Consider the following 26,094-nt stretch of genomic DNA (forward strand, 5'->3'; position numbering starts at 1 on the left):
TCTAAACCACAGATTGATTTGGGATTGACAGCTTTTTATAGTTTCTGCATTGGGCCCTAATTAGATGCCGATTTTATGCGCGTTGTAAAATTAAACTAAAAAGGTTGATTTATACTCTTGTTTTCTGACTCTCATCATTTTATATTTTCTTGAACTACCTACACTTTGCTAAAACACAGGTAGATTAGTTAAAAGCGAAATCTGTCCCGTCGTGCGTCGTGTGTAAATACTTAAGTTATAAGGAAAAGGTCAGCAAAGAAATAACGATTTATTTAGTTTAATAAGTAGCACTAGCACTGTTTCTCTTATCCCACTTGGGGTACAATGTCATAAATACTAGTACAAATGACCTCCAATGAAATTTTAATCTTTATTAAACTTGAGTTTTTTTACTTGAGAGAAATTTGCGCCATATGTACTGTAATAGTACATTACGATACACGTGCGAAAAGTAGGAAATTCGCAACGAGTGGCGATAAATTGAAACACGACCGAAGGGAGTGTTTAAATCGACACGAGTTCATCCTTCCATTTGTATTGAAAATTCCTACAACATATGTAGTTACCTATATATGTATGTACTTACAAAACGCAGACAAAAACAAAACAGAAGGTTACGCAACTTGACGTACTAATAGAGCTCAAGTCATATCAATTATTCAAAGGGCTTGATTAAGTAATCAAAACGAATACTTTAATCGTTAGATACAGCTATTCGTCGCCGCTAGGCTAGGGTATTTATCGTTATCACACATTGTCACGGTACGTCTATTATATAAATAGTCGACAGTCGTTTAAAAAAACGTCTATGATGTGGGTTTTTACACTTAATTTTGTCTTGCTTTTTAATCGTTTTTTTTTTGATAAATATGATACTGATATTGATTTCATATGCATAAAGATTCATTGGCAACGCTGCAAATACGTAAAAAAGTTAGGGAGGCAATCAAAGTAGGTACGATTTTCACAAAAACGATTACCTAAAACTATTATTAATGTCTCTGTTATTGTATAATTAGGACTATTGTGCAAATAGCATCAAATGCAGTAATTAAACTTGCATAGCCAAGAAACATCTGCTATCACCACATCATAGTTAAAGCTATCGGAAGACATAAAAATTAATAACCCACTGAATTTTAAAACAAAAACTCATCGGCCTGTACCAAGTCAGCTGTTGTCAAAATTCTACGCATACCTCGCGGCGACGTCGTTATTTCAATTACCCCTCGTCAAAGACAAAAGACCTGACACGAAAGGAATAAAAAAGAAACAAACGCGCATCGGAAAAAAGTAAAAAACAATCGCCTTATCTATGATTGGATCGCGGTCGTGTAAATGCGCTCAAGTGTATTATGTTTAAAGGGCCGCTTTCTTCAGTAGCGTTTTTGAGATCGAAGCTTAGCTTTGCGTTTTTTCGTTATAGCCAATCGGCATGAGTCCTCGGGTGGGCCGCGGACTTCTAATTAAGTTTTTGGACTTTAATTACGGGCGTACGTGCTCGAGATTTTGTGTTGGACTTCAGAATGTACTTGGAGAACATTCAAGGAGATCGGTTTTGCAAACTTAACAGAGTGGACCGTATCGTTTGTTCAGCTCAAAAGGACTCCCGAAAGGTCCGTAACCGTCTCTAACAAAACAGTGTCTTATCAAAAATATATTATGTAATATAAGTTATTGTCGTGACGTTCAAATTATTTTTTTCATTGTATTGGCACCCTCAACATACGATAAACTTCAACATAAACAAAAAAACAGATTAAAAGTAGTAGTCTAAAACTCCCAATTTGTAACGGCGCCGTTGAAAGCGCCGATCTATCGGCATTGGAGTAAAGACTCGAGTTGATGGGTACCCAAAGTAAATACCCATAATAACCGTAAAAGGCACAATGCTCCCCCGCTGGCCGTCGACAGGGGTCCTACCCACGAACCTCTTTTTAATTATAATATCACCCACATTATAAACTTTTTGCTCCGACTGCTACTTTTTGGGACGTTTTTTGCAGTTTTGACATGAGCCCCATTATTTGGAATCTCGAGGTTTTGTCGTTCGGAACAGTAATGACAATGCGTTACACAATACAAAAGCGGGGGTTTTGGCGTCGGCGTAATCTTTATGGGTTGTGGAATACATGGACCACATGATTGAAGTACAGGCAAAGATAAAAATCTACACTAAGATAACCTTAATTCATCTTCAACCTTATCGTTACATCGCTTAAATAAGTGAGAATCGTTTACGAGTATGGAATACGGCAATCGGTTTTAATAATGTATGATCACGTGACTTTATGTTCGATCTGTCATATCCGATATATTTTTAACCGATTTCAAAAAAGGAGGAGGTTATCAATTCGTCCGTATTTTTATTTTTACTCTTTGATTGGCGCCAGAACGGTGCGTGAACATTTTTCCTTGGCAGACAACATTAAATATCTTTTTTCCGAGGTTTTAGGGAATTTAGAGTGGCCGGAGTGTCCTGAAGAGACATACCGGGGAAATTAATAAGATGATGTGTTTAGTTTATAGGTATAAACAGGCATTTCGGATAATCTGGCGGGAACAGGGCTCTACAAACACATGAGTGAACACAATTCGTAGACTTTTCATCTCTTAAGTTGGAATTGGACTACGCTATCGTTTTGCAGCTCTATTAAGCTTAGATGCCCATCTGTATCGACTTCCTTAATTTTCATATCAAATTCAGAAGTATTTTTATCTTTGCCTTAACCAAAAATATTAAATATTTTTTATAAACATTCGACTGCTAAAAAGAATATCACCAACACCAAAACCTCTAAGAAAAATCGGTACTCACGAATCCGTGTTTGTCACTAATGTTGTTGGTCAACTTCAGCTTGTGGAAGGAGACCACTTTCTGCATCCACTGCTCGCCCGTTGACGGCGAGTCCGGGTGGATGTACATCCTCTTCGGCATCTCGGGGTCCGCCTTGCCGGCGACCATCCATCGGCTCCGGGAACAGAGAGAGAAGATACAGAACCCCCTTAGTTAGTGAAGGAGAGATAACCCCCCTTATTTATGAAGTATGATTGAGGGAATTCAATGCCAAAGCAATAGGAAGAGACAAATGAAATTAAGGTTATTAAGGTACGTGTTTAAGACGTTTATGAATAAGGGCGCAGAAATTTTAAACTAGGACAGCTTTTGATACTTAATGTAAAACTGACTGATTTCTAAACGCGATTAAACAAGTTGTTTTAATTAAATACTTTATGAGGGGACTACATATTTATGAGCATGCTCAAGACAGGTGGTCGGTTATAATTATAGTTTACATTTCAACTAAATTAAAAGCTAACGTTAATTCTATGCATGTATTGAAGCATGAAAATCGAGACGTGCGAAAAAACGGCCAACACCGCATGCATGGACAAGTTTTTATTTTATTAATGAAAAAAAAAACTGCATAATTGACACGCAATGTGCTCTATAAGAATGTGCCCCATAATGCGGTTATTAAATGGCAATAAAAAAGCAACTAACTAGTATAATGGTATAACAATAAACAATGCATGAAACCTAATGTGAGTGAAAAGAGATCTGCGGAACAAAAAATGTACAAAACCAAAGCAAGTTTGCGGTGCGAAGCAGCAAATTACTGAATGGAGAGTAATTCTTAAGAAGATAAGGGTCAGAATTGGGGTGCGCTTCAAGCGCGAACTTCCTTTGGCTTAATGGGCTACCTTGTTTAAGAATCAATGAGCGATTTTGGAAGGTTCTCCCTCGAAGCCGCGGGCTAAGGAAAGGGACATAATGTTTAGCAAAGCGCAGATCCCCTATCCGTTCACATCAGTACATAAATACGCATGCTTCTTGCCTTTTGTTTTCAATATTACGAATTACATTAAAATAAGATCAGCTACCGACCGTTAAGCGGCGCCCGACACAATCGCTACCAGTAAACTCTTATTTTAATTTAATTCCTTCAGTTTATTTATACCTGTTGTGGAATTTGTATCTGCAATCGTCGGCAGCTACGATGTCCATTAGCAAAATGTACTTTGCTTTTTTATCAAGACCAGAAACGCGAACTTTGTAGGCAGGAAACATACGTCTGCAAGCAATACGAGAGAAAAACATGGATTGGGACTCGTTCTTTGCGACAACGATTTGACATCACGTCGATTGTGTGACATGCCGCCGGACTAGTTTCACTTTTTACGTCCTTTTAGTGGCGAGAAACGACTGCCTTAGCTTATGGTCTCACCCGTCCTAATTACGCTGCATTGTAACCGAGTATCCTATATGGTTTGCGCTCTAGTTAAGCTGAGAAGGTTTAAAGGTGAAGAACAAAGCGCAATTCGTCCTATATTTGGAGTTTTCACGAATCAATGCGAGGTCTAATCAGCGGCGCGGCGCAATGAGGTGTCACCGAGTATTCGCTACAGACAAAAAGGCCGTGTTTCCGCCACAGACGACCAAAAATGGCGAGGTACGCGCCCATTGTGCGATTTTATGCCGTCGTGCAACATCGTGACCACCAGACGTGAGTAAATGCGGTGTTAAACGAAAACCCAGTAACTCAAAACACGCCTTCCAAACACCGTCTAGCAAAAAACTTGTCCCCTGACATATCGAACGGAGTTCGGAAACGAACGGCCCGATGGTAATGGCGAGTTAATCGATGAGCCTCACAGATTTTGAGTAATTTATGACCGTATTAGCAGAGTTAGGCAGCTGGAGGCTTTTGTCGGCTTCGATATCGGTTTACGGCTGAATCACAGTCGCATATTCGGCCGGAATGCCCGGGTCGTATTAATTAACGAATATTAAATCTGAGTTTATCGGCCAAATCTCGACTTGCCAAACCCGCGTGTCGGCGGTTTTGATACCGGCCGTCGATCGGACTGACGTAAAGCGGACGAGTCGTTCTTATCGCCTCTTGTCATCGGGAATTAAACAATGTACACGATCATTTACGATAATTATCGATCTCCGGCGCTTCGGTACACGTCCGCAGTTGCATCCTCACGTAGCTGACCCGGAAGGTTGCTCTCTATTTTTTTCCTAACGAGATCTCCCGACCAGATTGTCGCCGCATTTAGTTCCAATTTCGATATAATTTAGTAGAACACAACGAGTCGCGTCGGTATTTCTCACCTCTGGTGTCGGCCGGTTCGCTTTTTACTCCACCGCCGCGGTGTTTGAGACAAAGATATTTTAATGATATTACCCATCTGATGCGAGTTGAATCCTTAATCGTCGGGCGATTTGGATCGTACACTTGTCCGACATGTCGTTGCCCTTAAAATTAAGCGTGCTTCGTATCAAATAGTTTGTCCGCAATTAAAGAACGGTGATTAAGTGTAGCGTGGGGACCAGAAGCTAAGCTAAGAAAGTGTTTGTAAGTCTTTAATCGACGTGAATGTCAAATGGCTCCGAGAATCTGGTGTAGCAACGCCAGGTTCTCGGTGGCGTTGTTTGGTGGGCGGGGTGAAGTCGTGATGGTACAGGCAATGGATGACCAGGCAAGCTACCTGTTGTGGAACTTATATCTGTAGTCGTCAGCGGCGACGATGTCCAACAGGAGGATGTATTTGGCCTTCGCGTCCAATCCGGATACGCGGAACTTCATTTGAGGGAACATTTGTCTGTAAATTGGAAATGGTCCCTGTAGAATCGATGTTTTGAACCAATGTATTGGTTAAATATTGGGAATAAAGAAGTTCCTACGTGAACATTGATTCAAAATTTACTTCTGCTGTAAATACACACTTAATCTAATTACACAATATACACTTACTTAATACACGATATTAAAAAAAGTGCCTTGTTGCTCGTTGATTCATTTCTGAGTGATGTGTGATATTGCAAATAAAGGAAGAAGCCTTAATTTGTAGGTAAATACGTATACCGGACTTTTAATTTAGTTTTGGTCTATTATTTATTTATCAGTATCGCGCCACATTTGAATTTTATATTTCAAAACGAAAATGCATGCAGTTGAAAGCGTTTGATAGGCTAGTCAAGTGTCTATAACCTTCAAACGACACAGAAACTTGAAAAACATGCCCAAGAAGCATCAGCTATGTAAACTGTCTCGTGTAAATGCAAAACCAACTGCTTTCTGCGGTACAAGCGTGCGAGAGTGCAATCTGTCATGTCATCGGGCGTTGCACAAGGCACAAGGTTATGCCACTTACTCTTGCTTACGCGATATTAATTGCTACATATTTAGTTAGTTAAGCATCATTTGTAGAACCATTTGTTTGTTTACTTAGACTGAGTTGTGCATGATTTGCTCAATAGTTTTTAGTCACAACTGAGGATTACATTTGTTTTTATAATTAGTTCATCGTTGAAATCATAATACATACATAGTCTACCTACTACTAGTTACTTAATAACTAGACCAATATCTGTTGGAGTGACGAAGAATTCCTTTGACATTGATAATGTATAAGCATTTGCATGTGTGTCACGTAAGCAAGATATAACTCCAACACTAGGTACCAACAGGTTCCTTGATATTCGTTGTTCTGCCATACCCAGGGAATTCCGGAATTTCGTTTTAAGATCAGAAACGATCATTTACCTGAGCATTTAAAATCCCTGGCTATCAGATTCGTAGCAAAAACACCAAATGTAGTCCCTGTCTATTTATCACGTCATCTAGCTTAAGTCAACAAACAGTTTTGTATGCCTGGCCCGTACTTCGAGACACGACATCCATCAGCGACCGTCCGTCGTCACGTAGGCGCCATAAATAAGATGCCTAATGAGCCTTAAGGCTCAAGACCTTGTGTAAAAATGGCACTTAAAAAGTTGAATCTGCGTTTATTTATTTAATTAAACTTTATTGTACAATATACGGAAATATAATATAAATGGCGGTCTATGTGCCATGTTTTTTTCATTTGTTCTTGGTAGCCATATGCAATTTTTCGAGACAAGCCAGTTTTATACATATCAAAATTTGCTTTCCGTTTATTCGCTTTCGCTGTGAAGGCAAAGGATTTTGTTTTTTACTACAAACTATTATCTTTTCTGCCATTTAATGATAAAAATTGTAGTGTTTGCATTAACCTATCTGTAGCACCTGATTTTTTATGTGTATAATAAAAGTTTAAATATAAAATATGGAAGCAAATTAATCTAACAAAATAAGCAGAGTCTCTAAGTTAGATTAACAATTCTGACTTAGTAAGATTTAGATTAACGTGCATTGATTTAAGTAACAATATAAGCCCTGGGAAATCTAGTTGCCTTAAAGCCTTCTGTTCTGTTGACAGGTCATTGACATCCCATCTCGAATTCAAGGCGACTAGGCGTCAATGATTTTTACGCGTTTTATGCTTTTATAATACCATTAGTGTAGCTTTTATAGATGCCTATAAAAGCCGATTTATTTGTATAACATTAGCACGATCCGAATTTGTTTTTATTAGCTTGAAATTCTGGTTACCACCGTGGTGATTTAAATGAGGTTTTTTTATTGTATTTAAATCAAACGCGTGAGAATATCTTGATACCTAGTAATAAATAATGACTTATTATTTTATCTATTTACGACATTGTTTACAAAAGAGCTTTTATGTCACTTTATTCAGTGCTTTTTGCGACATGCCTTAAATACCTACCTACATATCAATTTAGCATAAACATAACCCAATGTAAAGGCCAGCCACACTTATCCATACGCCTCACTTGACCATAATATTAACCTTGAAACAGAAATAAAGAAGTTTTTGTATTTCCTAAAAAGAATGGAAACAATTAACTACACTCATTTTACCAAGTTACCCGTTTCAATTGTTTTTCTGTTTGTTCTGTTGTATTTGCGACAAAACTGCGCCAACACAAGCCTTACTGCGTCCTTGGTTAACATTAAAGCACTGTGCCAAATAAAAGAGCTTATGTACGGTCAAATCTTAACAAACATACGTCTATTCGTAGTTAACGTATCAAGCCACAACCGCAAGGTGTCACTGTAACATGAATAAGATGATAAATTAATACATCGACATGACACATGCCAACTTAAGTAGATACCTGACATGTGAACGGGTTGCATGTAAATGTCATGGGCGTAGGGGCTTTCTGACATTGGACGACATGTGCTAAATTTAAGTTTCTACATGCATACTTACCTACTTTATTTATTTACACTACAATTTAAGTTTAAGACCAAGTATTTTACATCGTTTGACAAGCCTACAGATGTAGTCCATAATTATTTTCCATCGTATTTTCTCGGAAACGTTTGCATACCTCAACCTCAGTACTTTTTGTACCGAGACTGACTGAAATAGCAAGACACGTTCGTACGTTTCCGTGAAAATACAATGGAAAATAAATATGCTCTTTACATCTGTACCTTTTGATTATTACGTCTGTGTACATACACAGAATATAAATAGATAGCAATATGCAGTCGAGCCTTTTATGAGAGACCATATAGCAGACTGCAGGTCTTAAAACATATGCTTTTGTAAGCTGGTTGGAATAGAGCTGTAGAGTCATCTGCAATATATGTTACACAACGAAGGCCGCAAAAATATCTGACACAACCTTATTCGTAGAGCCATAAGAGCGTGTCACATATTTTTGCGGCCTTCGAAGAGTAACATATTATTATTATTGCAGGTGACTATACAGTCGCCTCACATTATTGTTTCTGAGACTGCGTTGTAGGCAAATCGCTCGACCTGTTTACACACGCACCGCTACGTCACGCAGAGTTAGTAAACCGTGCGAAAACGCATTACCTTGTGTTCTACGCCTTAAAGCGTTTTCACATTGTCCGATCCGATATCGGATGTCGGCTACGATTATAAAGAAGCGAATAGGTAGTTCCTTTTTATATTTTTTTATAAATTTAATTATTGTTTGTTGGTCAGTAAGCAAGTTGCGTTCTCGCACGCGACTTCAAGTATGGACTCGCGCGCGAGACAGAAGTTGCTCATAATTACCTAGACGCGCTCTTATTCTCTTAACAATAAAGTCGCGTCAAGATTATTTTGAACACCTCGCCCGCTTAGCAGCTATTGCTGCTGACTCAAAAGAAAGCGTTAATACAAATATAAAAGGATCAGATAGATTATTAGCCTTAGGGCATATTCTAGCACCTGTTTTTCTCCAAAGTTTTACGCTATTTTTTTTAGTTAGATTCAAAATTGCTTAACAATGCATACACAAGCTTCTTACACGCGTGAACGCACTCTGCTCTGTATGTATCATAAAATAAATAAATAAATTATTATAGGGACATTCTTACACAAATTGACTAAGTCCCACGGTAAGCTCAAGAAGGCTCGTGATGTGTGTACTGATACAACGATATATATATAATATACGAATACTTACATAGAAAACATCCATACCTCAGGAACAAATATCTGTGTTCATCCACAAATAAATGTCCTTACCGGGATTCGAACCCAGAACCAACGGCTTCTCAGGCTGGGTCACTATCCATTAGGCCAAACCGGTCGGTCGGTATAAGTTAGGTATACATAATAGAAGGCGTATGTATCATAAAATTCATAAATTGTACAGAACAAAAGGTCAATCAGGAGACAGAGCTTGCTTCACAAATCGTTCACTCTGAAGGCGCCTTTGTCAGGAGTTTAACGATTTGATAACACTATCAGCTCAGAAGAAGGTCGCATATAAACCAGTTATAAGTGATAAGTGATAAAGACTATTTTGTATTGTAGAGAAGGAACTGTTAGTAGGTTTCTGTTTGGAAATATTTAAGTTGGCCGATTTGTGTTAGAATTGTCCATTCAAATAGCGACTTTGCTATCTAGGCTAGACAAATTGCTTTAAGAATGCTCATGGTCTGATTAAGTATCGTCTTTAGGTGCGATCGTTTTGCCTGGTTATGATATTGCTGGTAATTTACTTTAATGACTGAATGAACAGTCAGTTTGACAGGTTATCTGTTCCGTTAGATTTATTGTCAAAAGTTGACATCTCGTTTTAGAATTACTCGAATCTATTTACGAGTAGCATTTGAGTTCCTAAATAGGCTTCAGGATGCAGGATCGGGAAAAGTGAACATGTTTTATCGCAAGTTAGTAAAATAAAAGACAGATCAGAGATTCTTCGTCTTTTGCTTTATGGTTTTATAAACTACCATAAAACCTGGTTAGTTTATTTTATGCAAAATGAATAAGAAACGTTTTGGCTTGCGTCAGTGCTTAATTTATATATTCGGTTTGCGGAATCTTCTGAAGAATTCTTACTGTTTAATGGGAGCTATATTTCTAGTTGAAGAACAAAGTTTAATAGTTTTGTCTTTATTAAGTTGGTTGGTTAGTAGAATTAAGGTACAGTCAGCATCAAAAGTAGTGGATCAAACAGTGTCAAACGTTTCTATACTATACAGAGTGTTCCTGTAACAGGAGCAATACATTAAACTGTAGGCTGTACTCCTCAGACTGACCAACATTTGTTCAGCAACTTAAATAACTCATGTTTTGATTTTTATTACACTTTAAAGTTTATTCTAAGACGCAATGTATTGCAAATTATTTATTTGTTATGTTTAAAGCGTGACAAGCAACGTCAAACACACTGATGTCAGCGTACATTGAAGGCAATATTTATTTTGTGTGAAAAAGAGGAAGTCTAAAGGATTCATAAATTTTAAAAGTTGCTGAACAAATGTTGGTTAGTTTGAGGAGTACAGTCTTTAGTTTAATTTATTGCTCCTGTTACAGGAAGCACCCTGTATATCTCTAACAGCGTAACAAAAATAGATATGTCGCTGTAGAATAATTAGACTGTATCTTTATTTGGAAGAGTAATATTCCAGGGTGGCAGATCCTTTTGACGCGTTGTTTCTGCAACTATTGCTGCTGACTGTACGTGTACAAAGTGTGAGAGACTCCTAACTAATAAGTTTTTGGCAAAAATTTCATTTTTGGTACACGCTTTTATCGCTGACTGTACTTTTCTTACGACAGACAACTAATACTCACCGAGACAATTCTAAAAACCCCTAACACAATTAGGTTGCGTTGTTTCATCACAAAGTTCCTATGGCCACCTCCTGTCTCCGTCATCAGATCAGCTCGATGGTACCATAATATTGCATTGTCACCCGACTTACATGTGTATGCAAAATTTCAGCTCAATCGGAAAGCGCGAAGTAGATCAAATTTAACTTGCAAGATTCTATTACATAGTTACATACAGGTCGACCTTAATAAAAGCGTGTTAAAAAAAATTTAGAGATGCCACAAATAGACTGTCAACTGCTGTCAACGATCTTAAAACTATCCAAGTGTAGATTTGTCACCAATTGGGTCTTAATTGGGGGGTCAAGGAGGAAATTCGCTAAGCGATGGGGTGATTAAAGGGGGGAGGGGCGCATCTGCTCGCGGTGACGCATTCTTGCGGCTTCGGCGGGTAGCGCCCGGTTGTACAGTTCTTAAACGACGGTTAGATTAATCGAGATTAAACTTTCGTGATACATATTTTACGGACATATTACACATAGACAAATTAGGCATATTTTATTTTTATATTTTTTACTGTTAGATTGTAGGAAGAATCGTTATGTTAAGCTTAGGTAGAGGGAAAATATTTCCCATTATGATTTTGAACTTTATTGCAAAATGATAGGGTTCAATTAAAGGGCATTTCAGGCACCCTTATGCCCGTTAAAGAGTTAATCAGACAGATGTAGAACCTGAGGAAACATTAAATAGTTTAGATTAGTGCAAATTGTGTTTATCTTTATTTGTTTGCTATTCAAAATTATTTGTTAGCAACATAATAAAATATAAATAATCTTAATGGAATTTAATTTCATTCTCATGTAGGTAACTTCGCCAAATAAACACTATTAGATACATTGTTCCATCAATTGGTGAAAAATGCCTCAAGTACATAATTAGTCAATTGTTATCCCAACGGAACAAGAGGAAGCATACTAGACAACTCATTGTTTAAGCGAGTTGTAAAAGAATGTACCTTAAAGCCGTTAAGTTCATGGTAGAGCTTTTTGCCATAATTAATAATATAGTACTAAATTAGCAAATAGCAATATAATGCATCGTTTTTTATAGAATTTTGTTAAGATTTTTTAAATGAAGAAGTCATTAATTAACACTGATTTTAACCAACAGTTAACTCCACGCCGCCGGGCGTCAGTCATCGACACGGCTCGCCTTTCACACGAATCTCTATACCTAGCATACCTAGTATACGCCTAGCCTGCAGGCGTATTGAACTCACCAATCTAGATTTTTACACGCCAGAATCCTTACTAATACCCTAGGTATTAGATTTAAACGATTAGCAGGTTTTACTCGACTTACCTATATTGCCTCATGTTTACTTAGTAGATTGATTGATTTTTAAATAAACGATATATTTCTAAGCTTTTCATGTAGGTTTAGAGTTATTTATTTACGTTGTGTTACTATCTTATCTAATACCTTTAAACGAGCAATTCTTAAATTGTTTATTTATATATATATTTTGGGGATCTCGGAAACGGCTCTAACGATTTTCATGAAATTTGCTATATGGGGGTTTTCGGGGGCGAAAAATCGATCTAGCTAGGTCTTATCTCTGGGAAAACGCGCATTTTCGAGTTTTTATATGTTTTCCGAGCGAAGCTCGGTCACCCAGATATTTGTTGTATTCAATAATTACGGTTGGTGATTATATCTTTCAATAATTTCGATAATGAGTTTTTCGGAACTTATGTACGAAATATCATTTGATATTTACCAGTCGCTTTTCGGTGAAGGAAAACATCGTGAGGAAACCGGACTAATCCCAATAAGGCCTAGTTTACCCTCTGGGTTGGAAGGTCAGATGGCAGTCGCTTTCGTAAAAACTAGTGCCTACGCCTATTCCTGGGATTAGTTGCCAAGCGGACCCCAGGCTCCCATGAGCCGTGGCCAAAATGCCGGGACAACGCGAGGAAGAAGAAGATATCTTTCAATAATTTACACATTCACATAAAACTTCTAAATTCATTACTTTCAATGATACTTGACATCATTCCGATTTTGGTCGCACTTTTGACATTTGACAGGAAATCTTGTACAGTCACCAAAAAATATATCGGAGCGGCCACGGGCCAAGGTGCTATCAAATATCTGGGCACGCCTCTATATATCAAGGCGTTAGAGTGCTTTTTCAGATATTGTGAACACCTTGGCCGCTCCGATATATCTCATGGCGACTGTACATTGAAGATCTCTGTCAAAAATAGCACATCAATTAAATAAACAGTTACCTACAAATAGATCATGAGAGCAAATTTGCTACAATAAGAAAATTAACGTGACGATACAATTACGTTACATACGTTTTCAAACAACCGCTAAACGTCTTTGTAATTATATGACTGCCACTTCTATGCCTACCTAATACTACTTTATTAATAATCACACGATTTTGAACCTTCATACCACAATATAACATTGCATTTTTGCTTGAACTTTTCATTCGAGCAGCACACTGAAAATTAAACCGTAAAACAAAGCACTAAAGTATATTTTTTAACAATGCATTACAATACGCCGTTTTCTGCAGGAGTTTTTCTGAAACTAGACTTTAAAACGGAATAGATACGGTTTATTTTAGATTGATATGCACTAAACAATTGTGGACACTAAAAATGACCGGCCATTTTGCTAATAACACTTTAATTGAAGTGTAAGAGCAAAGGCCATAGTGTTCACACCGGCTTGCAAAACTGAATTTATGTTTGTTTGTATGAATTAGCGTGTATTAAGTGATTGTCACATCTAGTGTATGTAAGTAACACGTCAGATTGCAGAACAGTAATTATGGATTACAGTGCATATGTACCTATGTATGAATGTATGTAGGTACGTTCAATACGTCGAGACAAACTAAGCTAAGTTTGAACACGACTGCAACGTGTACCTGTACTTCCACACGTTACGTATAAAGGAAAATTTCTATGATAATATTATGTAAGACGTTTATTGTGGCACTTTTACACTTTGTCACAAATAATACGGTGCAGATCACTTAGTTTGGTATTATTAAAAAAAAACAGCAACCTCTTAGAAATCACTGTTAATTCTCCAATTCTCCCTCAATTGCTCAAAGGTTAAATGGAAGAGATCCCTTAAAGTGATAAGTTTGCCTTTGTTTTCCTGTTTTGTTTTTGTACAATAAAGTGTTTTACTACTACTACTAATTTTTGTAATTTCTAACAGAAATGTTAAAATAACGGATAGGGATAAACGATGATTAAATCAACGATTTGTTGTGACAAACATTTATGAATAGGCATATTTACCTATGATTCGCAATATACGTGGTACATTTTTTAATACTTTTCATGTTTAGGTAATACTTTTTAAAATACAAAAGCCTAAATAGAAGCTTAATTGTGATAGTGAAATTAATTTCACCGCAATTAAAAAACATTTTATTCACATTAATCAACATGCGTTATCTAGATACGATACAAAAAGTTAATCAGAACAGGTGTATTAGTTTAAATTGTAACATTAACCTACCAAATTAAAATTCTTTCCTAACCAACATTACGTCATATATTTAATTATTTAGTTCCATTTCGACGACTGGCATTTTTATACGGCGCCTGTGGTTGCATGAAGCTTATAACTAAAAGGACTTAACTACCATATCCTACCGACAAGAAATTGTGGAAATTAAAAAATGTCAACACTGTAGTGTCGTCCCTTTCAAACCAATCTAAGAAAACGGGACGACATACCGTCACTAAGGAGGAGTTTTGGCCGAAGGGTGTCAAGTTCCGGCGGTTCCGCGGCCGGCTCCCTGACACTGCGGGGTTGCGAACTGCATCGCAGCCATTGTTGTTATTCGTTTTAGGATATATTTTATAATAATATGTTTATGCTACTTTTAAGGTATTTATCTATGGGCCAATAGTTGCCTGTAAATAAAGATTTTCATTAATTCATTTATTCATAACATCTACTCTACATCTCCGTCGATCTCTATGACAGTTTCTTCTCTTTTGATTGGGTTTAATTTAAGAAATAATAGAGGATACATATTTTTACCGTATTTGAATTAGTTGACCGAAGCGTAGCGAAGGTCTACGTTTTGACTCGGGCATTTTGCTTTTGTATGCCCGGATGTTCTCCTCTACAGGTCGCAATTCTTAACCGATTTTCTTGAAATTTTGTGACCGAATTCTATGACTAAATAAAAAAAAATTGTCGATCCGGTTTTTGGAAATTTTTCAAAATGGCGGAGTCTTGATAGCTCCCGCCTAAACAAATAGTCGTATCGGTATCATAAGAGTTTTTTCTTTTTGAGATATGTTTATAGATTAAATGGCCAAAAATTCAGTAAATTTTTATCGCTGGTTTTGGCGGTATTTACATATTTAGTTTTTACTTGAGAATGAGTAGCTAAATTACGTCAGCTTTAGTAAGAACTATAATGGCGTATTTTGCAAACGTCCGCTTTTTTTGTTTGCATCGGGAGGTCCCTGGTTCCATCCCCAGTAATTGTATACTGCTATATAACTTTTTGTATTTTTTTATACTTAAATTTCGTATAGTTGTTTTTTATTTTGAAAAAATGAATAATTTCGAATTTTTTATTTATCAAGCGCGGGTTAAGCGTATTCGTTTAATTTTTGTTTGTAGCTTTATGTAGTTTTTAATTTTTTGTTTATATTAAATGTACTATACCTATATTTTAATAAATATTTTTGCCATACATTTATTCAGTTTTAAGCTCTGCTCGCGAGGTCTACAGCTCACAGAGCCACTAGTTAATTATTACATTTCTAAATAAATTTATGTGTTAACTTCAAAAAAATGTGTAGGTACTAGGTACAAACCAAGTACAAACATTGTATGCGACAGCTACTCCATATAAAAATGAACTGTCATAAGGAGCATAATTCGACGCAAGTGTTATAGCCGTTTAAGTCGTTTTTGAATTAAACGTCACTCTTAATTTCAAGAATGATATAACTTTATTATTTTAATGTGTCACTTGAGTCTTTTATCTTCTGTGTTACGTTGCCAGCGATGTAGGCGCGTGGGTATGTCAGATGAAGGACGGTTGATTTCAACGCGTTAGAATTTGAAATAGGAATTGTAAGTTATAGCCAGCCGGGCTAGTACATGATTGACGCGACAGTATCTCGCGGCGAGATAGACTACCCGTCCCTCTTTTGTTAACACAGTTAGAAAAAGACGGGTAGTCTATCTCGCCGCGAGATACTGCCGCGCCAATCATGTGCTAAGGGTGCAGGAGTTTGGAGTAAGGGTTTGAGAATAAACTTTGAAATATTGTATAGTTGTGCTTGATCACAATGCAATATGCACTGTTTAGTAAGTATCTAAGTCAGTGGTTCCCAAAGTTGACTGGGCTCCGACCCATCTAACAAATACTGCCATTTTTGGGGCCCAACTCTTGGCCGCCTAAAAACGGGGTATAAATTAGTTAAAGTAAATCAAAACATATCTACTGGCCGGTAAATGAATCCATAACTCTTTAAAAATCAAAAATGTTCTCGCGGAATTTTCTAGTAGATTCGACTATTTTATAATCCTGAATAGAATAACGTTATTATGATAATTTAAGAAATTATTTTTACATTTATCGGGAAAAGCTTTTTGGATTCCTAAATTTCCTAATCGATTATTTTTAAGAGCTAGGCTTAATTATACATAATGTAAAACATGTACATTATAGTATTGTATAGTATTGTATGGTACCAGAACTATCGCTTCCAGTACTCTATTTCCAAGTAACTTCATACGGCCTACGCTCTACCGTATTTTAGAGCCACGTAGAGTAATGTAGAGCCGCGATCGACTATAAAGATAACCACGAATTCCGCTACCGGACACCATCTAACTAATTAATAAAAGTAGGTAATAACGGAATTAAAACACGACACGTGCTCAGAGAAAACTAATTCAGAGAGCAATTATATTTTTACAGTAAATAAGGTTGTTAGTTTCGTATTATCGGAAAAAAAATATTTTTCTCAAACACGCGTTGAAATAAAGTCGCGGGTAACACGCGCCGGCAATGGTTATTCGTACAAGTTTGCCGGCCTATGTGCACTTAATATTTTTTTCTACTCCCGTACTTTTATTTGTCATTTAAAGGGTCGTGTGTGTACCTTTAAAACCCTACCTTATAGTTGTCAAGACAAGTCTTTAGTCTATTCCCTAAAAAAGAATTTGTGCTTACACGCAGTTGACGCAGTATCTTTTTGGCGATTTTACGATATTTCGTGTAATGACCACTTTAAAAAATATTGAATGAAATACAGTGTTGCCAACCTTATTTTAAATGTCATCTCTGACAAATAAGTGAACCATAGACATGATTTTTTTTAATTTCATTCATTCTCTCATTCTTTTCCCGCCCGTACCCTCCATTTTTGCTACTTCTTGAATTAAAAATATTTGTTAAATTTACAATTTTATTTCAAAGTAAGTGCTTGGTCGTAGAAAAAGTATTGTATGCAACGTTGTTTAACTGAGTAAAAAAATACTCGTGGCGTCTTTACTCACGCCACTCGCCTTTTTTGACCCGTCTTAACAATGGTTGCATAAAATACTATTAATAACTACATACATATATCCATGTTAGAAACCTAATAAATGCGAAAATAGAATCAACTTGAAAACCCTCATGTCCTCCAATGACACTGTAAAATATTCCACACGAAATCTAGGTTACCCTACTAACTCACAAAATACACTTGGCAACAACAGTCCTCTAACAATACTAAGGCGAGCATTGAGCTTTTGTTGCCGACTGTACTCAGAACAAAATGCGACAGACACTTTAGGAGTGTCAAAAGTAGCACGGAATGCAATTTTGCTGCATTTTATAATTCTTTTAGCGTATAAAATGGTGGAACGAGCGGTGACGGCAACAGCTTGTAGAAATAAGGTGATTTGTGGAGGGAAATGGTTTGCCGAGGTTTTATTTACGGTTTTAAATATGTTAGAGGAAGTGTGAACATGTTATTGCGACTAGGTATACTATTTTTCAAACTGGAAGTCATTAAATAATATTTTCCGACATTTGGCATTTTTAGGTTATAAATTGTATGGAGATGACACCTATCATCGTACCTTTGCAGTTTGAATTTTATAGAATGATTTACATGAGTATTTATTGTGTTATGTCACTCTCGCACATACTTGTTAGAAGTGAAACCGATGACAGATGATAAAACACAGACCGGCCAAGATGACAATCGTATATCGACAAACGCCAAACGAAAATTAAAAATGTATCGGGATTACAGAGCCCGTACCATGAGTCACTGACAGTGTCAAAACTGACATTTACGCTATCGAGAACGTAATTTACTTTCTATACATCTCATTTGCACTAATATGCGAGTACGAGCGAGATGTATTGAAAGTAAATTACGTTCTCGACGGCGTTTATGTCAGTGCCAAACTGATGGTAGGTATAGCCGTACAGTTGCAATGAAAAGTTACGTGACTTCTCCCATAAATTATTTAAGTTTAGAATGGCGTATTCTATCAACGATTGTAATCTTGACTAGGCGTCCTTGAGCTGCGTCATAAAAGCAGTATCATAGGTAAACTATGGAGTCTCCGAGGTGTGAGTGCGGTGCTGCGGAGCAGGATGTCGCGCATATCATTCGAGACTGCACGCTACATAAATACGACGGAGATCCAGCAGACTTGTTCACCCTTGACGGCGACGTTATCCAATGGATGCAGGGTTTAACCATAAGCCTATAAACGACTGACAATATGCCATACGATTAAATAAATAGGTAAACTATAAATCTTTAACACACTAGCAAGTGCCACCAAAATTATAACTCAAAAAACTTAAGATAAGAATTGAGCACCTAACACTATGTCATCTTCAATAACCACCAAGGTCAAAGTCGTAAACCAAAACTCCACAAAAAAACCCTAAAATGTGTCAGCGTTAAGTAAAAGGCACCGCTTTCCTAATAGCCCCAACGTGATTTAAGACGGTTAAAACTAAATATAAATAGCTATTAACAAAAATCCTTATCTAAGGTGATCTGAGGTAGCGGTATAAACAAGGAAGCTGTTGAGTCGGATTTTTTTAGTTTTTCGAAATGTATGGCACTTTTTCAAGTAGGTAGTGTGACTTGCGAAATTTTGGAGTTTGCTATCACATTTATCAGTTTTTAGGGTTCCGTACCCAAAGGGTAAAAACGGGACCCTATTACTAAGACTCCGCTGTCCGTCCGTCCGTCCGTCCGTCCGTCCGTCTGTCCGTCCGTCCGTCCGTCCGTCCGTCCGTCCGTCCGTCTGTCACCAGGCTGTATCTCATGAACCGTGATAGCTAGACAGTTGAAATTTTCACAGATGTATTTCTGTTGCCGCTATAACAACAAAAATACTAAAAACGATTAAATTAAACGATTAAACGACAGAATAAAATAAAGATTTAAGTGGGGCTCCCATACAACAAACGTGATTTTTGACCGAAGTTAAGCAACGTCGGGCGGGGTCAGTACTTGGATGGGTGACCGTTTTTTTGTTTTGCTCTATTTTTTGTTGATGGTGCGGAACCCTCCGTGCGCGAGTCCGACTCGCACTTGGCCGGTTTTTTATAAATCATTACAATCATTGCACGGATACGAAGTTACGGGCAGAAGTTATTAATTTTTTTTTAAATAATATCTCAGTTTTTTCTTCATGATTCAGGAGCCCGCTGCACGCTGTATCCATGCTGGAGATAAGCCGAGACGTGACGTAAGCCCACTCTCGGCGCCACCTTTGTCCTATCTAACCCACCAGATCTAAAATGTCATAACCACCAATAACCCGCCAACGATATGGGTCCTTTTGTGAAAATAGGATACATCACTTCTTATCGCCGCTGCGTTCTTCTAATTGGATAATCGTATAGCTATGTGATGAGCATTCGATAAATGAAATATTTCGGTACCGTAAGGTATTACGGAAAAGTTTGATGTTGGGTGGTAGCCTGGTAACCCAACTATACCTAAATAGGTACATTGCGACTACATACTTTGTAAATGTTACCATATTTGATAATATTTTTATGTATAGATGGCTCGAAAGGCTTGATAAAAACATATAAACAAGTACTTACTAAGATCCATTAACAGCTATGCAGATAAATGAACCGTAAAATCCCCCGACTATGGTCCTAAAATTAAATATCTTTGCTAAGATGGCTAAGACAAAATATTTTTATAAATGTAAGAAAAAACTCAGATAAAACCCAAAAAAATATTGATCTTACTTTAGTATTGAATTTGTGCACCAAAGTTGTAGTACTGGACTATATTTGTGGTATTAACCACTCAGTTGCTTCTGGTAACTAGAGCTACCAACTTTGAACGCCTACAAATTGCTTCTGGTAGCCAGAGCTACCAGACGACCATTGTACGATTTTTGATTTTTTATCTGTGAGTGGCGGCTTGGAAGCGGTTTAAACTATGTTCCGAGCATAGACAAATAACATGGCAATACAGAAAAAAAAAATTAGCCAACATGATAAAATAAAAATATTTTAAACAGCTGTCGGTTTCAAAGTTGTGCGAAAGTGAAGTTGCGGAAAAGTGGTCGGTGTTTTAAAAATGCCGTAAGTATTTTTAATTACTCTTTTACTATCTAAATTTTATACCAAACGATTATGTATTTATCTAACTAACAGATAGAATGTATATTTCAGTTCTAATGTAGAATTATGAATTACTATCTCACTTCAAAGTAGTTAAACGGTGATTTTTTTCGGTTACTTGCGATTGAAATAAGATAAGACTTTGAAGAATAAGTCATATTTTTCAAATAAAATATTGTTATTTAAATAGTCTAAATATTAAGTTTCATTTATAATCATAAAATCATTTAAACCTGTGATATGTTATACAGGATTAGCGAAAGAAACAATTGTAAGTATGTGCCGGGCGGCTGGTAACTCTAGCTACCAAAAGCAATTTAGCGAACGTCTCGCTCGGACGTCGTAAGGCATGAGGCACACTAGACGCTTTGCGTGCCCGTGTGGTACATTCTTGTTATGTGTTCCTACTAATGTTTCAACTACTAAGATTGTGTTTTGGGGAAACCTGACATTATTTGCACATGGTTATTGGTATATCTTTTATTAGTGCATGGTCATATACAGGGTGTCCCCAGACTATGTCACATGAAGGAAAAGTACCTTAAATAACGTAGATAAGAATATGACGGTGACTGAAAATAATGTCTGCATACTTTTTCGAATGCTGGACCTACCTGTGCCTAACGCACTCTGTGTGCCCCGACCCTAGTCACCAGCGGCGGCCATTTTTTCAACATGGCGGCCAGTCCTACCGGCGTCGGATCAGGTGTTGCGGGTGTTTTTATATCGGCTTTGTTTATTTACGTTTAAATTAGTGTAATTCCGTATTTAGCAGTTTTCTTTTGTGTAATATGGTTTTGTTCTAACATTCTGTGATTAATGATGTGAAAAATTTATAGTGAAAATGTGATATTGTGTTGTTTTTGATCGGCAAAAGAACCCGAAACTGCGGTGGTACGTAATACTTTCTTGTTATTTACTTGTAAAATCGTAATGAAAGCGATAATTGCAAACTGTGACTATTCTAATTAAAGATTATTAGTTACTTGTTCTTATTAGAACTATATTTCCGTACTTGAGTCTCTTTAACCATTCAAAAATACATCATGAATCAACGAAACATTTCGATCCGTCCTGCGTATTTCTTGCGTGACGTGTCATAAAATGAAATGATGTTTATTTAAGGATTTTTAATATACACTTATATGGTATTTGGTACTAAATAAAAGAAGAACTAATCTACTTTTTTTTACGATACTAAAAAATAGGTGTTATCGCTTTAGTTTTTTTTTTTTAAATACATCTCTGCTTGAAGGTTTCGACTTTTTTAGTGTGTCAAGTTTACGCATTTTTTATAATTATTTTTATTTTAATTACCCATACATTAAGCAACGGAATCAGATTCCTTGTTTTATTAACTATTCTGTGTAAAAAAATCATAGCAAATGGTTCATTAGACGCCAATTAATTAATTTTTCAATAAGACACTGCATCGCGCGGACATTGGCTTAAAATCGCGAAGCAATTTACGCTACAATTTTTGAAATCCAAAAGCAACTGAGTGGCTAGGTAGGTATGTCCAGAGCATAGATACAAGTTCCCTATTTAACAATTCTTCAAACATCTGAACTTCAATCACTAGAAATGATCCAGAACATTCTAAATTCTCGCACGACCAAAGTTCTTGCAATTAGCTAACTCCTCACGTAAATAGAACACGCATGTGTATCACCGCATTTTGACTAATTGTTTGTGTTCTAATTGATCTAACTGATAGATTAGCTTTAGTGGATTTACGAAACTCCATACGTGAGGTGCATGATAAGATTCGTAAGTGATTACTATGTATTCGGTTTAGTATCAGTGTATCCTTTCACTTGAGGTAACGGGGAGTCGTTGGCTTGAAGTGAAATCGGTTAATAATGGTTGATTTTCGAGAGGTTTTGAGGAACAGCTCAGGAGCAAATATTCGTGATAAACACACAAATAAATGCCCTGACCGGGATTCGAACCCGCGACCTCCTGTTTCAGAGGCAGGGTCACTACTAGGTTAGGAGGCCGTCCGTCGATCGTTAATGTAAGATCTATTACTACACTACAATGAGGGTTTTTTTAACAACACAGTAGCCAGAAATCTCTAAACTCCGGTGGACTTTATCAAAACCATCTTTAATCGAACGAGTTAGCGTTTTGAATAATTATCCGCCCGCTATCGCCCGATCAGGGACATGACAACGACAAGATGTAACTGTCGCCTTTTTGTCGCGGCCACTAATCGACACCTTGTCGGCTGAGACAACTGAATATAGGGTTGACAGATTTTTCAACAAGTTAAAAAAATTTTTTTTTGAAAGTCGTTGAAATTTTAACTTTTTAAATTTATTTATTCATAATAAAACACTAAGTTAATCCATCACTTGCTTCGTCATTTGCACGAATGTACTCTAATCCGCACAAGACTCGTCGTGACCTTATTCTAAGAACATTAACAAACAAACCATAATTTCTGCAACAAGCTTCGTCAACTTTCAAAAATAAGATTCGGACTTTTAATTGTTTTTCTCCTAATACAGCAACACTGTGCAAAGACTGGATAGTGTTGGTGTTGCCACATTAAGAAATCGGCTTCCTAGCCTTATTTTCTGGGATAAAAATTGAAGTGTCGGACTACTGATTACCATTCGGCCATGATGCCACTACCTTCGTTATCTTTATGACGATCTTTAAAATCTAATGCAAGTTTTTGACAGCTTGACATTGCCGGATAAGGCCTTTCGATTGTTTTTTAATTCATTCTGCTGTAAACATTTAAATATGTCAATAATTATTTATTTTAACCATGTTTGTCAACCCTAAGCCAGCATCCGTTCCATCAAGAGTCCCGCTTTTGAGACTTTTGAGTATTTTTTACAAAAAAATCTGATGACGCGTCTTATTGATGGCATTGTATTTCGACGTTTGATTAAAAAATATTTAATTTGATCGTATTTTGCAACCCACGTTGGTATGTCACCGATTTTTAATAGCAGCAGACAAAACTGGGCTTTCTACTGATAAAAATAAGGAGGAGAATAGCTTGAAGAAGTGCAAAGGAGAATTCAGTTGCCGATATTATTGCTTTGACTTGTGTGATGTTTGAGGACAATAATATTTATGTTTAGGAGCTATTATGGCAATTTATAACCTGTTGAGGTTTGCAGTAATAGCGTTTATGTCGGTAAGGACGCCTACGAGTGAGAAACGACTTGGAAACCTGCAATAGTTTGCAAGTATAAAGGGTGCTACGTATTAAATCAAAACACTATTGTTGTCTTTACGGGCGGTACGAGTAACAGAAAAGTGGGAAAGCCCAGCAGTGGGACACAATACTTCAACGTTTGTTAGGAAACAATATGGTAAAGGAGGGGCAGTGGCTCAGTAGAAAAACGTAAAGTAATTATATAATTAAATATCAAAACCAATCGTCTTTTTGTTAAACTAAAAATGATAACTCGTTTTGTCAAACAAATGTCGTTCAACATCGAGATGTTCACATGATTCCAAACCAATGTCTTCAAAAGTACCACTTATTGTTTTAAACTAGCAGTTTTTTTACATATCGATTTAGAATCGACTGCGCCAATAAAAAAAAGTAAGGATATTTTTATTAGCCACCTGATAAGACATTTTAAGAATATAATTCGTTTTTGACAAGGACAATGAAAAAAATTCAATGTTGGAAAATTAGTACCTATGCACAGTTATAATTGCGCAAATTCAGATCGTAGAAAATATTCTAAAGTAAGTTGAGTGAGGTAGTTTTCGATCGCTAATATCGAAGCTAAGGACCAAAACCGTATAAGCCCTAAAATCCTAGTTCCTAGTAACAAACAAAAACCAGTTCTAAGTCGCGAGCCAAAAATAAAAAGCAAATGGCGGTCTATGCCACGACGAAATGCGGAGAATGCCACGTGGGCTCACCCCACGAATTCGGCCGACTGCGACTCCTGTTTTATTTTGGATGTCTACCATTTGTTATACATAATACATGTAGGGTCCCTATCTCGAGATCGCGACCGCCTGAGAATTCGGGACGGCGCCACCGAAACCGGGATACAGGATGATACGCGCTGGATTTTTTGAATATTTTATCATCTGGAATAAAGGGGTGGGCCTTGATCTTTTTTGGCTTTTACCTTTAGGTCCTTTTGATCTAATTTGTTACAGAAACTTTTACATAGGTATCAAGAGAGTTACATTTGGCAAAGTTCTTTATTTAAAGCTATGATATTCACTCATCATAAGAGGTTAAAATAAAAGTATATTCTAGCTATATGGTAATAATATGAAGACGCGAATTAAAAAGACGAATATGTCTCTAGTTAAATACACCGTGAATAAGTACATTGTGTATCTTCAAGATCTTTGGCTATAAAAGACAGCAGATTCACTCCCAGATTCGTTTTAGGTACTTATATTTTTCATGTTCATACAATTACGCTCTTCTAAAGATACCTTGCAAAGGTCTTACCTACAGTCTGCGCGCAAGCTCCAACATCATTATTGAGTAGAAAGAGTTAAAACTTGGAAGCCTACTGTCAAACGAGAAACAAAATTGCCAAGTCTAACTAAACCCACCCTGTATTTGGCAGATATAGAAGATCGAACTGGCCCCGAAGAATGCGTCGCGACATGAACTTATGAGTTACAGCCTCCGTTTTTTGTCCGCGATGGCTGCCGATTCGGAAAATTGACCTTTAAGCATAAAAAACTTGTCTCATTTGACGGGCTGTAATGTAAATGGGCTTTATTTTTAACTAATTGGGGTGGTGTGCGGGTTTGGGGTAATTATTATGTATCGTAGATGTTTTTCAGCTTAAGCTTAACGGCTCGGCCACGACATTACGCGACTGGCGACGGCGGCAGCGACAACCAAAGGTGGGAACGAAAGGTCCGATCGCTGTGTCTCGCTCCAGCGTATGGTTATCGCTGCCGCCGTCGCAAGTCGCTCAATGTCGTGTGCGAGCCGTTAAAGAGATTAAGAAGATAAAAACCAGGAGGTTTGAATTATCGGGAGAGTTGAAGCATCATTCGATTCGATTGATATTTGAGCTATCAAATCAATAATATAATCATAAATCGCCACCCTGCCGCCGGCACCCGTGCGTGCTCCCGGTGAAGTTCCTCGTGATGGAGCTATACATATCGAGCAATCTTCGACTTCAGTGACCCGTTTTAATATATCTCACATGTCTAACAAAGGTTTTGTTATTATTAGCTATTATTTATTTATTATTAGTAAATAAAATCATAGGTGTCAATGTTACAACTAAATATTTAAATATGATTCATCTCTTCTACCTCGCCAAGTCTCCCGGACTTACCCTAAGTGTCTGTGAATTTAACTCTTAAGCAACTAGGAAAACGACTTACTTGTGTTAAGCAGTATCAGGTGTTATGTAGTCGGATCAAATATGAATATAGAAACGACGATAAATAAAGCGTTTAATAACAGCATGTCCGACTCAAATAAATAATTCAAAATCGCGTGTGGTTAAACG

The 26,094-nt window shown here is 37.0% G+C and overlaps 1 protein-coding gene and 1 long non-coding RNA gene across 2 annotated transcripts in view; both read right to left on the reverse strand.

Moving 5' to 3' along the window:
* The window catches only part of LOC134657018 (uncharacterized), a 324,919-nt gene that overhangs the window by 162,848 nt on the left and 135,977 nt on the right, over nucleotides 1-26,094 (reverse strand). The gene's annotated exons all lie outside the window — the stretch shown is intronic.
* LOC134656993 (optomotor-blind protein) overlaps nucleotides 1-26,094 on the reverse strand; it is a 140,273-nt gene that overhangs the window by 92,638 nt on the left and 21,541 nt on the right. Inside the window, exons 2-4 of the mRNA XM_063512558.1 lie at nucleotides 5,500-5,613; nucleotides 3,963-4,076; nucleotides 2,819-2,972 (exon numbers count right to left, since the gene is read on the reverse strand). Coding sequence (XP_063368628.1) covers nucleotides 2,819-2,972; nucleotides 3,963-4,076; nucleotides 5,500-5,613 — 382 coding nt within the window. The remainder of the gene's footprint in view (nucleotides 1-2,818; nucleotides 2,973-3,962; nucleotides 4,077-5,499; nucleotides 5,614-26,094) is intronic.

The sequence above is a fragment of the Cydia amplana genome, chromosome 19, assembly GCF_948474715.1.
Source record: "Cydia amplana chromosome 19, ilCydAmpl1.1, whole genome shotgun sequence".
In the NCBI taxonomy this organism is placed as follows: Eukaryota; Metazoa; Arthropoda; class Insecta; order Lepidoptera; family Tortricidae; genus Cydia; species Cydia amplana.